General features: G+C 43.0%; 1 protein-coding gene across 2 annotated transcripts in view; it reads left to right on the top strand.

The window, feature by feature from the left end:
• Positions 1-14215, top strand: part of LRMDA (leucine rich melanocyte differentiation associated) — a 1262633-nt gene extending 1248418 nt beyond the window's left edge. For both annotated transcript variants that reach the window (XM_060033721.1, XM_060033722.1), the window contains one exon: positions 14005-14215. In XM_060033721.1, coding sequence (XP_059889704.1) covers positions 14005-14084 — 80 coding nt within the window. In that variant the 3' untranslated portion in view covers positions 14085-14215. The remainder of the gene's footprint in view (positions 1-14004) is intronic.
• The last annotated feature ends 3564 nt before the right edge of the window (positions 14216-17779 follow it).

The raw sequence follows: 17779 nt of genomic DNA, 5'->3' as shown, positions 1-17779 counted from the left end.
ACCAAGAAACATTTATTGAAAGTTGTCATGGTAACTACAATCCAGAGCCATCCTCATGGTACCAAAAATCAGGTTGATTGATCAGCTGCATGACTGATGATCCATTGGACTCCTTCCCTCTTTCCCTCTCCCAAGCCCACACCACTTCATCCATAGCTGCCCCATCCTGGGCAGAGACTGAGAGGGCAGGCCTTATGGGGAAAGGCAGTTGGCTTGGTCATCTGAAGAAGGATGGAAGCTTATATATGTGCAGTGACTCTAGACAGCCCCTGTCTTCTAGGGAGAAGGGTGGAGTCCCCCTTCCCCTCTCCCCACCCCCACTTCTACACTTCTGACTCGTGGAGCATTCTGACTTCTTTTGCCCTCTTCTTGCCTGTCCCCAATACTCATTTAAACCAAATTTTAATTGTATAGCATTGTTGGAGGCCTACCAAGAATTACATCATCTTCCTGGGGTCCTGAGCCCCACAGGAGAGGTCACGTGGGCTTCGGGGCAGAAGAGAGACAGCTCACAAATCTCCTAGAGCCACGTTGCAGCCTGCAGATGGAATTCACACTATGGTCCAAAGCACAGTTGCTCCTCCGTCGGCCACCCTGCCTCCATTCGGAGCCTTTCTTTTGCTGAACTAACGACTGGCGCTCGGGGAGTCTAATATCCGTGGAGTCTGGGCCCTCAATTACCGTAATGGCTTATAATGAGATTTTGGCCAAGTAGCAGGTAGCAGGTTATTACTTCCTGCTCAGCATGGGCAATGTCTACGATGTTAATTTGTGTGGCCGAATGTGGCTCGGAGCTGGGCATCAAACTGTCAGAGCCAGATGTATTCTATTAGGTGGGAGGCTCACATTGGCCCACGGGCAAATTTTTTTTCAATAATGGAGGCATGTTAACTCCCCGCAGGGTGAATCTTGACAAACTCAAGCCAGCCAAATAAAAGGGGTAATATTCCAAGCCATCAAAGTAGTGTGTTCCAGAGACAGATAACACCTGGTGCCACCCACTGTCAGCAGTGTCTCTCTGACCCAGGCCATTCCATCGATAGGCAAAAAGTATACCCCTCTTAATATTGCTGGAGAGACTCTGGTGCCTTCATTAAGTTTTAATGAGCCTGACCCTAATGAAGACCCTTATAATATGCTCTTCTATTGTTTACTTTGTCTTTATTTTGGCAAGAAAAAAAAATGTTCAAGAGGTTCATATCGCTCGTATAAACTGCCTTCTGCTATTAATTCTTGCTTAACCTATAGTTTCTTTCTTTGGCGTTAGCATATATATATATATATATATATATATATATATATATATATATATATATATATATGCGCTTTTTGTCCAAAGCAGGTTAGAGGTTGGGGAGTTGAAGATCAAGAAGTAATGAAAAATATTTTGGCATTTTACAGTGAGAATTGCTAGTGCCCAAGAATTATGCTGTGCTCCCTGCAATGACATACTTTTAGTTATTTTTTTGTAATGCCGACTTCTTTCTGTTAGATCATATATCAGCAGATTCTCTTCATTTTCCTTTTGGAGAAAGCAATTTAAAGTGTCCTGGAATTAGGAAAGATTATAGTAATATCAGTACAGGAAAAGTTTGTTTGGAGTCTAATGAAGGGCAGATGGAGGCTGGACTAATGGGCCTAAGAAGGAAGGTCTTGTCCTCAGTTCTTGCAGAGTTTGAATTATGACAGACCCGGTTGTTACTGGGTCTGCTTAATTTTATTTGAGAGGTTCTTTTTTGCAGCTTGAAGAATGAAAAAAAGAAAAAAAAAGCAACTTGTCTTTATTTTCAATGACTCTCTTGAGAAATTTTAGCCTGAAGAACCAGACAGAACTGTGGATGTTTTCTCCCCTTTTGATGTGAGCTTTCTAATAGGAACAGACCTGAAACCCAAAAGCAAATTTCTGCTTGAGAGCAAAGCCAAAATTCCCATTCAAACTCTGCAGGAGGACCCCCGCTGCTCACATTTGTTCATATAAGATTCTGTCATTTTAGAGGGAGGCTAAAGACTTTCTGGGAAATTTTTTCTGCAAGTTTTTTTTCTTAGTCTTCATAAATTATTGTTTGTAGGTTCAGTTCCAATCTACTTATCCGAAAAACTCTTTTCTTCTTTTCTTCTGTTAATGTAATCTGCACATCACTTAAATTTAAACTTTCATGATTTTTGTTTTATATTAAAGAGCCGGAGCAATCTATTATTAATTATGATTTTAGGTATGGTTTGTTTTCAGGCTGCTGTTAGGAAGACAGTAAAACCTCCATTCACTAAAACTCGATACACTAGGAATCTCAGTCAACCGGATTTTTATCTCTGAATTTGAGTGGTGTTGATTCTACAAGAAGAAAAACTGATGTCAAGAGTTTTACTTTTTTAAAAAGGGGAAAGGGGGCCCTTTTAGGTTGTCCTAGAACATTGTTTCTTAGAGTGTGGCCCCCTAATCTGCAGCATCACTACCACCTGGGAACCAGCAAAAATGCAAATTCTTGGCCCCAACTCAGACCCCCTAAACCAGAGACTTTGGGGTGGGGCTCAGCAGTCTCTGTTTTAACAAGCCTTCCAGGTGACCCCATGCAGGGGAAAGTTGGAAAATCGCTGACGTGGGGACAAGCCATGCGATTCCTCCACCTGTCAATGTCCAGGAATGTGTAGCAAACTCTGGGGTTCAGAAGAAGTATTCCGAGATCCTTTCATCTCTTCTACAATGACAAGCAATCTATTGAGTATCTCACGAAGCATGGGTGAAAAGCCATCATTTCTGCCCTTGGGGAGCTCCTATAAAAAAGTGGTCTTAAGACCTTGAGAAATGTTCAATGAGCAGTCTTCCCACCCTAGTGAAACCTCTTAACTGTATCATCCTCACTGTAAATCCTCAAAGAACTCCTCATGGAGTGGCATGGACATATATACACTACCAAAAGTAAACTAGATAGCTAGTGGGAAGCAGCCGCATAGCACAGGGAGATCAGCTCCGTGCTTTGTGACCACCTCGAGGGGTGGGATAGGCAGGGTGGGAGGGAGAGGCAAGAGGGAGGGGATATGGGGATATATGTATATGTATAGCAGATTCACTTTGTTATACAGCAGAAACTAACACACCATTGTAAAGCAATTATACTCCAATAAAGATGTTAAAAAAAAAAAAAAAAGAAATCCTCATGGGTGGTCACCATGAGATATCTAGTAAGACAGTAAAATTGAATTTGGTTTTGTATAGTGTTTCATGTGTGAGAGAAAACTCAGGAAAAGTTTCTGCTGAACCACGAATTAATGAGATAATTTAATTAATTAACTGGAACCCAACATTTCCCTACTGGCTAGTCAATCTCATGACTGTTATATTAGGAAAGTCTACAGGAAGAAAGTGTGAGAGCCTGTTTGCTTCACTGACCACTTGAGCGGGTTCTCGGCTGACACGGAGAGTCACACCTGGACTCCACTTTCCTCTAGTCCAGTAGATCCAATTTTTGTTTACTCCCTTCTCTGATGGAATCCACTCATTTATTTGAATTCTATAGATTCTCATTTAAAATGCCATTCCCTAGAATGTCATACCTTTATTGCTGTTTCAAAAATAACATGTTTGAAATCCCTGGAAACCCATGAATACCTTTTTCTCCTGAAGGGAGGTGGTCATTTGTTGTTCTAGGCGTGAAAATAATCACTAGCCCATGGGCCAGAGACCAGTGATAGGGACCACATGATGACCAAACCAGAAGCTGGAGTTATGATTTTATTTGTATTTGAGTAGTTTCTACCTCTCTTTCCTTTCTTTCTTTGTTTCCTAATTTTTTATCGGAGTATAGTTGATTTACAATGCTGTGTTAGTTTCAGGTGTACAACAGCGTGAATCAGTTATACATCTACATATATCTATTCTTTTTCAGATTCTTTTCCCATATAGGTTATTACAGAACATTGAGTAGAGTTCCCTATACTATTCAGTAGGTCCTTGTTAGTTATATATTTTATATAGAGTGGTGTGTGTGTGGTAATCCCAAGCTGCTAATTTATCTACCTCTCTTTTCTGTTTAACCTGGACATATACTCAGAGAGGGACAACAACAGCAGTGGGTAGGAGGCAGCCAGGATTTGCTTGGGTAGAGTACATACGCTTTTTTTATGTTTTATTGATGCAGGTTTTATTTAATTCTTATGTTTTTCACTTTTTTCCCTATCAAATGATGATTAGTAACTCCATGCCCTTGAGTGGCATATTTCCTTTTGGACTTGCCTGATAAAAATCTTTTTCTAAGAAATGTGGGAAGCTATCTCTGTTTATCTTTGCGTGTTTCTTTACATTTATGCAGGTGATATGCAAATTTCCCCAACTCCTGAGCCTAGAAGATTAATTAGAGCAATTGATAGTAAAGAAAATTAGTCCCCGAAATCGAGATCAGAGGCATCCAAAAAGCGGGGGTGGGGGGGTGGGGGGACTGAGGGGGTGTCTGGGAGCCCCATTCCCAGAAACCCTTCAGCACAGATTGAGCAATCATGACATATTGATCATTGCAGAACTTATAACTGGTGACCGAAAGCACAGTGTGACTTTAATGGCCCTCTCTGAATCGTTGCCATCGTTTATTTATTTTTTTTAAAGCAGCTGTTTTTCCTAAATTCATGCTGCCCTCTAGTGGCCATGCTCCCAACCTCACTTGAAAGGTGGCAAAGATGAATGTGGAGATAATGGTGGGAATGGCAGAGGGGGTGAAAGGGGGAAATTGTTTTCTTTTTTCTCTCCTGTCTGAAAAATTTCTGAGTTCCTTGGTCAAAATCTAAGAAATAAAAATGAAGCTGTACCACTTGACCACTGTCCATTTTGACTGACAGCCTGGTTTGTGGGACGTCCATCTTTGAGCAGCACTGAGGGAACTTCATGAATCTGAACTCATTTGCATCCCATCTTGGTGTGCACTTTGGAATCCAGCCCATCTCAGATCCATTAAACCCCACTTAGAATAGGGAGGTGGGAGAGGGGAACACACTCACGCCACATGGCTTTGAAGATTCGTTTCCCCCGTTGGAAAAGTAGGTAGGAGTCAGCATAAGTCAGGTTGTGGATCTTTGACATTCTCCTGTTCTAAGGGCAATCCTATAATTCAGAGGGATTTGAACTAGAAAGGTAGCATTGCTGGGACTTCCCTCATGGTCCAGTGGTTAGGACTCCACGCTTCCACTGCAGGGGGCACGGTTCGATCCCTGGCTGGGGAACTAAGATCCCACAAGCAAGTACGAAAGATAGCATTGTAATTGTTTAGTGTCTGGTCAGGTACTGTGACTTTGGGGAAGCCACTTAGAACCTCCTCTTCTCCTTAACGAAAATGAAGATCTTTAAATTCTGTCCCAGGGAGAATTCTTCAATACGTTTAGAGAAATACTTTCAAAGAAAATTTTCCTATTCTGTGTTCAAGCTTACTAGGAAGTAGAGCAAAATAATAAAGTGTCATAGGAGTGTAAAAGTAAATCATTGTTTAGGAAGTCAGAGTGAAAACTGTTTCTGGCTTCATTCTTAACTGGCACAAAAAAAATGTAACCTGAGAATAAAACCCAAAATCTGGATTGCTAAGAAGATTTAGTAGTGGTGGGTTGTTGGTTGTTTTTCTTGTTTTCGTTTTAGTTTGGTTTGGTTTGGTGGAGGAGGGATGTTGTTGGAGCCTGGAAATATTTACTGTGGTCTTTGACCGCTGATACTTACATGTTCCTCCTTGACTGAAATATAGCATGTGTTGAGGTAAGAGCCAATCATATTACTGATATTCAAACCAGTAAGGGAGCCCACCCTCAGATCTGGAATTCTTTCCCATCCGTCTGGCCTACCCAAACGACCCCCGGTACAAAATAATTGAAAAAGCGTTGACGGGCTTCCCTGGTGGCGCAGTGGTTGAGAGTCCGCCTGCCGATGCAGGGGACACGGGTTCATGCCCCGGTCCGGGAAGATCCCACATGCCGCGGAGCGGCTGGGCCCGTGAGCCATGGCCGCTGAGCCTGCGCGTCTGGAGCCTGTGCTCCGCAACGGGAGGGGCCGCTGCAACAGTGAGAGGCCCGCGTACTGCAAAAAAAAAAAAAAAAAAAAAAAAAAAGCATTGACATCTGAGGAAAAGCATGTTGACTCTGTTTCCTTTCCAGGATTCACATCATGGAAACATCCGCTGCCAGATAACTTTTAAATCTGTCAGCTTAATATTTCCTCGAAGTGGAGAGGACATTGAATGGCCTGGTCAGGTCTGGGTAGGGCCACAGCATCTGCAACTGGAGCACAGAGACCAGGGACTCACACTGGGACAGCAGATCTGGTTACTAGGGATCCGCTCAAAGGTGCAGTTATCTCTCAGACTTGCACCCGATTTCACATTTCCCACTAACAGGTTATGTGAGGGAGAAACTGGCCCTGCATTTTTTTTTTTTTTTTTTTAATCCTCTCCTCCCTCCTTCCCCTCTTCTAAAATGGCAAGCCTCATTCCACCTGCCCTGGGAGTCCAGAGTGCATTTTCCACAGGCTCTGGCTTGTCACATGACAACTTGTCTGCCGCTCACGTGGCTATTCCTGCAGCCTCCCTGGGCAGGGAGATTGGCTTCTCGGCCTTGCATTCCTCTCGCCTCCAGTAGAGATTTTGCCAGTATACTTTCCCCCCTGACTGGTTTCCTTCCCCTGCTTTTTTCTTCCTTACAAACACGTGAGTGAGACTTGACAAGGCCCAGCGTTTGTCTAAGGAGGCCGTATAATCTGCTCTCTCAGTGGAAAGTGTAAGCTTAAATCGAGCCTCACTGGAGGGGGCCGAACATTGAGGCCCCATGTCCTTATCTCAAAGGGATACGGTGCCTACATTTGTGTCAGCATTCTTCCAGGATATCCAAACCTTTGCTTTGGTAGCTCCTACTCTGTTTTTTGAATGGTGCTTGGTAAAAAGCAGCGTAACATAACCCCACAATTTATTTCCTCTCTTGCATCCAGAATACTTACATTTGTCCTGTGTACTCTTTGTGCTAAAAATAAATAGAAACCACCATTTACTTGAATCTGTAATAAACTGACAGCAACTAAACCTGCACATCACACTATTTATTATGGATGAAAAAGTGACCGAAGATTTATATCTTGTCAGTGTATTGAAAACTGCACAAATTCACGGGAAGGAATTAGCCTTTGTAGAAATAATGAAAACAAAATAAAATTGAAGTGAACTGAAACGACACACAATCAAATGTGTTGTCTGAATTTCAGCAGAGGACTCAAGTCTTCCCGTCACAATTTAGATCTGCAAAATTTTACCCAAGGAAATGTAACCTTGTGAAAATAAATGACTTGAAGAGGTTTAGAAGGTAGAACCGGTAAAATTTGATATTCGCCAAAAGCTGATGGAGGATTTTCACCCTAATGTGAAAAATCACATGGAAAAGAATTGATCCCATTGGAAATAAATTCAATAAAAGAGAAATGAAAATGTTCAAAATAGAATATGGTTTAACTTCGAATTTAAAAATTAAGGAATTAAATTTGTGAAATGTAGTAGTAACTATTTCTACAGAAAGTAGTAACTAATTTCTAATTAATTTCTAATTAGTTCTGAATAAATAATGCTTTCTGAAAGAAAAAGTACCAGGCTGGTTTATGTGTTATATTCATAAGCCTGAAGCCAAACCATCCCGGGGGGTCAAAATGGCAGAATTCAAACGTCCACCATTGCAAAATATCAGGGTCAGCAGAGCAGGGTGAGAATACCTGACCTGGGGTTGTTTTGTATAATAAAGAAGAGCTCAAAAGAGTGAGCTCATTTGAGAGACTAGGCAACCTCCCTCGAGCAGTGTTGTTTGACGTGGTCACTGCAGTACTTAGCAAGGACGATGTGCCCACCAGTCCACGGAGAAGACAGCAGGTGCCCTTATAGACGTTTTGGGGTTTAGCAAGCATTGCATGACCGTGGCACCGCATTCCAAGCTAAGCTGCAGATTATAAGCTGAGACGCTTGCCAGAAATCATGCTCAGCTAGTTTGGGAGGAAGTCCCACTTTCTTTGTCTTCTCTACCCTTTCATGGGTCAGGCGGAGAGCCTTTCCCTGTTTCATTTCCAACCTAAGGCTTCCCAGATGTGTCTGCAGATGAAAGGAAAATATGCCCCTCCCCACCCCCCGTGGAGGATGGACTTTGTCCTTCCCCCAGAACTGCTCCTAAGCAGGCTCTTCCCTTAAGACCATTTTAAAATCTCTCTTCAGTTTGCCTCAGTGTTTAAGTAGCTTACGCTGAAGGAGGATGTTGTCCCAGGAGCCTGTAATTCTGCAGGCTCTGCTAAATCCTGTGCGATGTCCACAGCAGAGTCCATCACACAGGCTGGCCTCAGGGTATTGCTCCAGCCACTTCTCAAGATCATAAAACATGGGTGTTTATTCCTTCCCAGTTCCCAGTTTACTCAGGACCCGCACATAACAAAGTCCGAGGAATGTGCTTTCTGGGGACCGTCCTTTCTCCTGTGTGATGTTTACAGCTCTTAAGCCTGGATGATAACGTTCAGTCCACTGCTCTCTTTCCCACCAGACATCGTGATTGCTTTGTTTTTGTGGGAGGAAAGTGTTGAGCATAAAAACAACACTAGTGCTGAGGAATTGAGGCTGTTGCCTTCTGTTACTTTGCCCTCTCCTCTAGTAAGGCAAGCATTTAAGTGGTATATAGTTTTTAAAAATTTCAAATGCCTGTCGTCTTAACAGAGGTTAAAATATGAGTGTTTAACAGTTGAAATTCCTTACTTTGTGGATTCTGTTTAAATTGTGGTATTTAATGGTATTGATTAATGTATCTATTCAAATATTTATTGAACACCTCCTTGGTACTAAGCACTGTTTCAACCACCTGGTATTAGAAATTGGGGAGGAGGGATTATTGTAGAGGTGACATGTTAATGGTATGTATGGTGTCACGTGGAACTTTCCATAATAGACAGGAAGGCTCTCTGAATACTCTTTCCGTCTCTGGGCCCACCCACTTCTTCACAACATTGTCATCACTCTTCAGAGGCCGTGAAGAGGCTAGTTCCTTGCTTTCCTCATACAGATTGGAGAACAGGAGTTCCATGAGGAGCCCCCTGCCCCTTGCCTGTTTTGTAGCACTAGTTGGAAGGTGCTAGTGACCACAAACAGATTAAAATCTGTTTGTCGTTGCACAGTTACACTTACAAACCTTTGTGATAATAGCGTTTAAAACAGCGATTACCGAAACTAACATTAATAGTGATAATAAAATCGAGATTTTACTTTTTCCGTTTTACAAATACGAATTTATTGGTCCAACCCATATTCCATCATCAGATACGTTTTCGCATTTGTATGAGTAAAGATGATTATTCTTTCACAGCTAAAATATTAATGGTAGACCACTTACTCTGATGTGTAGTCTTTAGTTCTGTTGAATATGGAGTTAGAAGACTAGAGCTTATGTCAAAGCTAGGGAGATATAGGCTAATTAGTGGTAAGCACTTCCCAGCTCTGGGTATGAAATACAAGTTGCAGGAGAGTTAGTGGAAATTCTTTCCTTGGGGATTTTGAGGTCCAGCAGAGCTCCCCTTCTGTATCTAATGGGAAAATGGACTGGATGGGTTTCAAGAGCTGCCTTGGTCCAAATCAAATTTTGATTAACTGACCACTGGCTCTGCCTCCTACATCAGGCAATATGGTACCTGGCGTCCTTATCTTCATAAGGGAAACATTCAGAAATGCTAAATCATCTGTTTCAGAACTAAGGTGGAAATCTGGGATACCTGGCCCCTTGCCCTCATTTTACAAATGGAGAAACCAGCCCAGTGAGGGAAAGGTATGTGCACGTGGTCACTTAACTATTAGGGGTAGAGCTGGATTTAAATACAGGCCTTTCTCCACCTCCCCTTACTAAATAGATGGTAGGGCGAGGCCATCCAGAAGGTCAGGGAGTCCTGAGGTGTTTGCTGGACTCTGCATGGCTGTGCGAAGACGTCCTTCCCAGGACACTCAGGGTTTTCCTCAATACCGTCCCTGCCACCATCACAGTGGGGCATCCAAGAAAAGAGGCTGATTCCCACCCCCGCAGGCAGCCCCAAGGTCATAACTTAACCTGTATAAGTAGAACACTCACTCCAGTGAGGGGAAACATCTAAAAGAAAAAGGACCTCTTTAAAACAGATTCTTCCCAGTACAGTTTTTTCCATAACTATAGGTTTAAGAACTTACGGCAACGGCAGAGCCGGCTACTTAAGAAAAATTAGGGGCCTCATTTGGCAGGAGAGGATTCCCGAGGGGACAGGGCACTGTCATTTTTCCAGGGCCTCCCAAAAGAAACCCCCCACAGACAGCTACATGTCAGCCTGATGCATGGCAAGCCTGCTTCGTTTATTATGGGCAATGCCAGATATTTTAATTAAAAACACTACATACGCCATTAAATGTGTTGTTCCCCTTCCAGTCCCAAGACGTGTAGAGTTCGGGGAGACACAAACAAGGGAATGCATTGCAGATGTACACAGAAACCACCGCCTACCGAGTCACCACCCGCGGGTTCCCGAATTCCAGCCTCGGAGCGCCTCACTGTCAAAATGTCCTTTGCAAGCAAACTGTTTCCTCTGTAAATTTTCTCAGTTTATGGCAGTTGCCGTGTTGGAAGGAGGAAGGCCAGGGGGAGAGCAGAAGAGAGAAGCCCGCAGTCACCACGTGCCTTCATTTATGAGCGGCTCCTATGAGTTTACAAATAACCTTCGTGATAAGTGAAGTCTTATGGCCACACATGGGACTGGGCGGGTTTTTTTTCCTCCCTTGTTAATGTTATTTACTTACTTATTTATTAAATACAAAAGTCCCCTTTGGGGGGGGTAATCCCTTCTGAGCTGCGAGCTCAGGTAGGCGTCTCAATGGAGGCAACCACCTGGTTAATTTAGGCAATCGTAGGCGGTTCAAGTTCAAAAATCTCATCCGATTTTAACTGTCACTAGCCGGCCTGCCTGTCTCCCCAGGGGAGCAGCGACAGCAGCTGGATTTCGTTGTCGGCTGCCAGGCTGTCCCCGCGCCTCCTGGAGGAGCCCGCAGACTGAGTGCCTTCCCTTTCCGGATTTTATTCAAGGTGACAGCTCCTCACACGTTGGCGCTCTGATCACCCCAAGTAGCTGGGATATCGGCAGGGGATGAGTGTGGTCCTCCTGCAGAGCCCAAATTTAGATTGACTGAGGTCATCCTCGGGCCTCGTGACCCCAGCGCTCTGACAGAACAGGGCTGCCAGGAACTTGGCCACGGCAGCGAGTTTTGTAACGATGTCTGGGGAGAAACGTTCTGCTGGAGAAGGCGAAGAAGACCCCAAGTGCTAGGGAGTGATGTCAGCTTTCGTTAGCGGGGCAGACAGCGTTAGAATATCCTTGGCATAATATGGCTTTGGTATCTCTGTCAGCATCTCTGTTTTCTGTCACCACACACAATCCTGGGCCTGTCTCGAGCCCTGACACTGTCTTTTCAGATCAGGTTATTGCCAGCCCAGAGATGCGTTCTGCCCCCCACCACACAGCCCCTTTGTTTGAAGTCGGCCCTCTTGTCATTAATGCACTTGATGTCTATTTAAATCTGAGGGTGAGCACGGTATCTGTTTTCCCGTCAAGAGATCATTGACAATGTTAATACCTCATGTCCTTGCCTCGTTTTCCAAGCTCTGACACTTTGCCACAGTCTCCTGCATTCATCAAACAGCCCTCTCTCACCAGGGTGTCTATAAACATTCTTGCTTCCAGGCCCAGAGGAACAGGGCAGGCCTTAAAAAGGACTTTTATCAATGCTGATCAGAAAGCAGGGCTGGGCAGTGTGGCTCAGAACATGTCACCTTCCTCCACATTGTGGCCCATGTTCAGGAATATCCAGCCTGTTTCCAGAAGGGCACTTTCTGTCCAGGTTGTATCTAGACTAGGCAAGGTCTGCAGTTGAGATTTACCATGGAGAGAGCACAGAGAAAAGAATTCAATCCAGAATGGGCTGGAGAGTTTCCCGGAGCAAACGCACCCGCTGGTGTGTTGTGTGTGTGTGTGTGTGTGTGCGTGCGTGTGCGTGTATGTGTGTGTGTCTGCCTTTCCTTCTCTTCTGTGTTCTTTATAATATCTGACAGCCCTATCCATTCCTTTTTATAAAAATTCCTGCTGTCCTGGTGCGGTAGAAAGAAATTAACATCCCTCGGCCTCATCCTTCCAGATTCTTGAGGGTTTATTGGAATCAGTTATGTTCAAGGAAGCCCCTTGGAGATTTTCAGAGACTTCTGAGACACTCCCACCCAGGCCTGCAGGGGATGATGTTCCTGGAATGCAGCCTCCACGGCCATGCCCACAGACCCGTCCTAGCATTGGTGACAATATCAGCACAACAGCACAACTTTATTGTGCTGTAATTCAGCACAATAAAGGGAACAGCTCAGTGACAACCACCAAAAGAATAATTTAGGCCCCAAGAAGGGTCTCAGGGAGGTTTCATCCAAGCTCAATGTTTCCAGGCTCCAGACCAATACTGAAAAGCAGAACTTGGGGGTTGGGGGGCCAAGGAAAAAGCATAGCCAAAGGGGAAGAGTGGTCCACAGTGAACTTGCTCAGGGGACCATGGCAGGAAATGGAGGTGATGACAGCCAGCTCACGGCCCAGTCTGAGGCCGTGGAATGATGTCATCCCCTCCCTATTGCCAGCTTGCAGAGATTCTGAGAACCCAGCAATTCTCCACTTTGTCCCAAGCCATCTGAACCAAGGAGCATTTGCCTTGTCATTAAAAGTTTCTGAGAGTCATTTTTAATCCACGTTTAAGAATACGGTCTACAGTTCTATAGTGGAGAAACACCTCCTGTACAATGACCCAAGTATTTACCACGGAGGACTTCTGATTTGAAGAACCTGAATAATTTCAAGTGCTAATTTATCCCAGATGAATAGTAGATAGTGGTTGCTTGTTTCACACTATCATCAAAATAATGGGGAAAAAACATGTATATAGAAAGCTATTTTTACAGACAGATTTGTAGCTCATGAGTTTATGTTTTATGGACACTTCTTTGGGTTGTTTCTTTTTTTTCTGGTTATGCACCCTTCAGAGACTCACAGAGTATTAGTAATAAGACAATTCCATGAAGCTGAATTTTAAGTTTGTTTTTCTAAAATTAAAAGGAAAAAAACCCAGGGTGGCCAAAAGCAAATTGTAGTTACAGATATTTTCTTGGAAAAACTGATGTTTACTTAATAATACTGTCAAAATAACTGTGGCAGGTGATTTCTTATAGATATTTAGAATAAATATTGAGTTGATTGAAAGGTGTGACCTTATTCTAGGGGCATCGTTTATAGTTAAGTCCTCTTATGACCTCCGTGAATGACAGGAAAGCTGTATAGGGAGCCGCAAAACTATTTAAAATAAAACTGAAGATGAAAATCAAGTGCATTCCAACCTGAGAATACAGTTCAGGATTCCCCTGTAAGAGGAAGCCATTTAACGTCAGAGGCTCCGTTACTTTCCATGTGGCGTTTTGTGGAGACCACAATTCTTCCTTAATCGTCCATTATGTACTTGATGTCTGCTGGGATTTGGAAGGTTCTCTCTGGAAATTAACAAAATTGATTCACGATAAAGATTTTGAAAAGAGCCACATTCTGGGAAGATTGTTTTATATCTTTTGTTTGGGCTGGGCCCATCTTTAAACTCTTAATTTTCCATTTTTAGAAATTCTACCAAGAGAACTTGGAGAGGGAAGAGGGTTTTGCTTTGTTTTGAGAAGTAATTGACCACACTAGAAAATTCTCTAAAATGTGGAAAAGAAATCATGCAGGAAAGTGTTATTCCTAGGAGCCTGTGCTCTGGTGACATTTTATTTGAATGTCAACTCTGAGGCCAAGAAAATAGGGTCCTTCCCTTCTGGGGCTTAATCCGTTTGCTGCCACCCATGCATGGGATCTGTGATTGTGTTGTATTTCTGCCTTGCAGCACCTGTATTTTCTTGCTATACTACTTGTGCCACCTGTAATGATGTGTATCTTTTTATTTGCAGGTGTCCTGGGGAAGTGTCGCTATGTTTACTATGGGAAGAACTCAGAGGGCAACAGGTTTATCCGCGATGACCAGCTCTGAAGGCAAGTTCTGTATGCCTTAGCCAGTGACATGAGAGTAAAAGAAAAAAGGGAAAGCAAAAATAAAGAAAAAGCTAAACGAAAAGACAATGGCCCACATCGCTTTTCTGTGGGAAAGCTATGACGTCAGCTTTTGGTACCTTCTGCTGACTTTGCCAGGCCTGTCAAGATCATCCTTCTGCCTTAGAGTGAGTGGTCACATAGAGATTGACATGATTGCCCTTAAGCAGGTCTCATCCACCACAGTGACAGACAGCGGTGGCGAAGCACCAGGGCTGACAGGATGAACACCATGATAGATTGCCTCGCCCCTCCACTGCTCACAGGGGAGCAGAGGTCACACCTGGGGCCTCCCTAAGCATGCTCAGTGGCTTTAGTCAAGTGAGAGAGACTGTGTCTTTAGCTTGCCTACTGAGTAGAGATCCTCCTAATACCATCGTGCTGTGGGTTTATTTTCAGCGAGAGAGTCCCAGTTTAAAGGAAGGCTCTACTCCCTTATTTCCCTTAAATCTTAACCTCTTGTATTCTGCATGGTCCCCTCCTACCCCACCCCCATCAGCCTTTAGCATCTTTATCACGGGCAATGCATTTCAGTTTGCAGTTTCTCAGAGAACAGAAGAGGTAAGTTCTTAGACACGTTGTGCGTTTATGGTGAGCTTTGTGTTCTTAGCATTCGTGTATTGGAGTAAGTTGCCTTCCCTAAATCCCTGACTACAAAAACATGGACTTTATCATATTTTGTTCACTTAGAAATCCACTTCTTGCCCTGAATGCTAGTCAGTGTCAGGCATCTTTCACAACACCGGGTTCTGGTTGTACCAAAGGCTCTTATTTATTTGTTTTTAACCACACACCCTCCCAGCTATGTCTGTAGCCATATGTGTGTTTGAAGCTGGCTTGCTCCTTTGGGTGCTATTTACAGGGAGTGAGGTGATAAAAGATGGAGTGATAGGTCAGGAAGTTAAAAAGGAGAGTGAAGACTGCAGAAAACACTCACCAGACCAGACGGTTTTTAATAAAAGGCACAAAACCCTTTGAACTTGGTATATTCCTCAGAATCTCTCAGAAATGAAATCCACAGCTTGTGAGATGGTCTTTGTGCACCTTTGGCTCTGTTCCAGCCCTAATGTTACAAGGAAAGGAAGCGTGATCATACTGGTCGGGTGGCTATAATTCCATTTAATATACTGGTACACCAGTAGAAGATGTTTGAAAGGCTTGCTGCTCTTGACACAATAGCGTTTATTTTTGCTTTTATTTGGACCAGGTTCATTGTCCTGGGTCTCCCAGTATTCGGTTAGTTTGAGGACAGCAAAACATGAAAGAGAATCCTTCCCAGTTATAGATACCAAATGACTAGAGAGCTGCTATAGTAAAAATCTTTAAAGACTCAGAACCCGCAAAAATCACTGGAAAATAAAATATTTCTTAAAAAAAAAAAAAAAAAGACTCAGAACCCCTGAGACACCCAAGAAGAACCTGCTTTCTCTGTTTTAGTCCATTGACATGGCCTCTGGCCTACTGAGTCAACACAGTCCTTGAATGACTTGCGCTGGGGCTGGCAGCAGTCGGTCTTGCAGATTACACAACACTTGGTGATCAGTTATTGAGACAAATTTAGATGGAACTCCTTAAGACCATTAATTATTAGAGGATATTGAATGTTTGGCTTTATCTCTCAAATCCGTTAATAACCAGAGTCGAGTACCTTTGCTCTGTTTGATCTACAAAACAGCATGGGGATAATGCTTTAAATGAGTTGAATTCAGTCCCACCCTGGTTCTTTGTTTGGAAGCACCAACACGTGTTTTGTCCATGGCATATTATGGGCAGCCAGAGTTCTGTGCAAGGGCAGCTAGACTAGTCCAATGTCACATCCAATCTAGCGGCACATATATCCTTGTCTTTATAAAAGGCTTTAACCCTGCCTCAAACAATAAAAAAGCACTTGTGAACTGACCACAGAATTTTTCCATCTTTATTTTTCTTACTTGTTTACTTTTCTTAATGTCAGAACCATTTGTATCATGCACAGGAATGTCTCCCTCAATGCGAGCTTTGGAGGCAAAAAATATTTTTGGAGTGAGTTATTGACCACACTGTTTCCCTCTCTTTGGGTTGTTTATTTTCTTCCAAAATGGTGTAATAACTTTAACTGAGATTAGCTTTAATTATAATTTACGTAATGGCCCTCACGACAGTATATTCATCTTAATGATAGAATTATAGTGAGTTTTGTTTCTCTTAAAAGAGGGTAATGATAATGAACTTGTATTGGGTTGTTTACAGTTCCACTGTTTGTTAAGCAAGATTTTCTGTGCTTGAGCTAGATCTTGGTCTGAATTGGCAGAGGGAGAAGCAATGTGGCATGCTTATCTTAAATCCCTAGGAATTTCCCAAATGTTTTATTTCAAAGTAGAGAATTAAAAGGTAATAAATTCAATGCAAGCTCAGACATATTTCATACCCCCTTTCACCACTTGGTCTTTCTGCTTTTGACCCTATTCCACTGAGCTTTTTCTTTGGGGATCATGGTGCCAGGCATCCCTGTGTCCTCTCTCCCAGGACACCCATCTGACTTGAGAGCCCCCTGCAGTACAGGCTGTCCTGGGAGTCCTCTGTTGCCTCAGCAAAGTCAGGGCAGACTGTCTCTTTCCTAAGTAATGTAATTTTATAGAACAATTTGTTCCTTGAGGAATAATGTTTTCAATTGTGGGGAATCCTATTAAAAGTACAACTATTACAATCGTTTGCTTTTACTTTTACCAGCCGTGCTCATAAACCCTCCATCTGTTTGTTGCTTTAAATAGAGGAACATTATAAGAGATTATTACTTGATCAGGCTGCATGTCTGAATGTTGTGCATTTTCACACATTCACGTGTGCTGAGGAATACAAGAAAGCAAGCCACAGATTCTGGATGAAAGGATTTTTTGTTTGTTTTGTTTTGTTTTGTCTCTGTGTGTGTGTTTTCCAGCAGAGATGTATCTTGCACATTTTCCAGGGAAAAAGTCTTTCTTACTGCTTCTAAGAAATAACCTGGCTTTCTCGTCTTTCTTAATATGCAGATCAAAAACAATCCACAGGGCTCTTTTCATCAAAACAATAACAGTGTTCAGTGGTTGCTCTGCATAAGAGCAGGCTAAGTCAGGTGTGTGTCGCTGCCTAATGCCCAGGGTGGACAACACAGGGTCCACTGGGACCCTTACGTGCTGGCCATACAGCACAGCTGATCCAATGTGACATTCACCATCTGCTTTTCCCAATTCTCTTGCCAAGAAGAAGCCTTCACCAAAGAAGGCTGTTAGCATGACTTGACTCTGGTCTCTGTAACGTGTCTAAATACCATGTTGTAAACTACCGTGACTAACACCTAGAAAGGGAAAGAACACTGGAGGGGTAAAAAAAAACATGTTGGTTACCTGTTTGTATGACAAACAGACCATCAGCCTTTGGTGGAGTATTGTATGTTATTTCTAGTACATCAGCAAACACTTAAGGGATTTGAAGAACATTCAAAGACAGTCAGCTGTCTGAAATGATTACCTTCCTACACATTTACCTGAAAATTTCCAGCAGTAGTAGTTCACCTTTGGATAATTATAATCTTAAATGTTAAGTTGTCACTTTGTGGGCAGAGTAGGTAATGTTATTTGTCCATATTAATGTAGTAGCATATGCTAATTTTTCTAAAGT

The sequence above is a fragment of the Delphinus delphis genome, chromosome 16 (genome assembly GCF_949987515.2).
Source record: "Delphinus delphis chromosome 16, mDelDel1.2, whole genome shotgun sequence".
In the NCBI taxonomy this organism is placed as follows: domain Eukaryota; kingdom Metazoa; phylum Chordata; class Mammalia; order Artiodactyla; family Delphinidae; genus Delphinus; species Delphinus delphis.
Note: the sequence above shows the minus strand (reverse complement) of the source record. Positions and strands in the feature narration are given on the sequence as shown.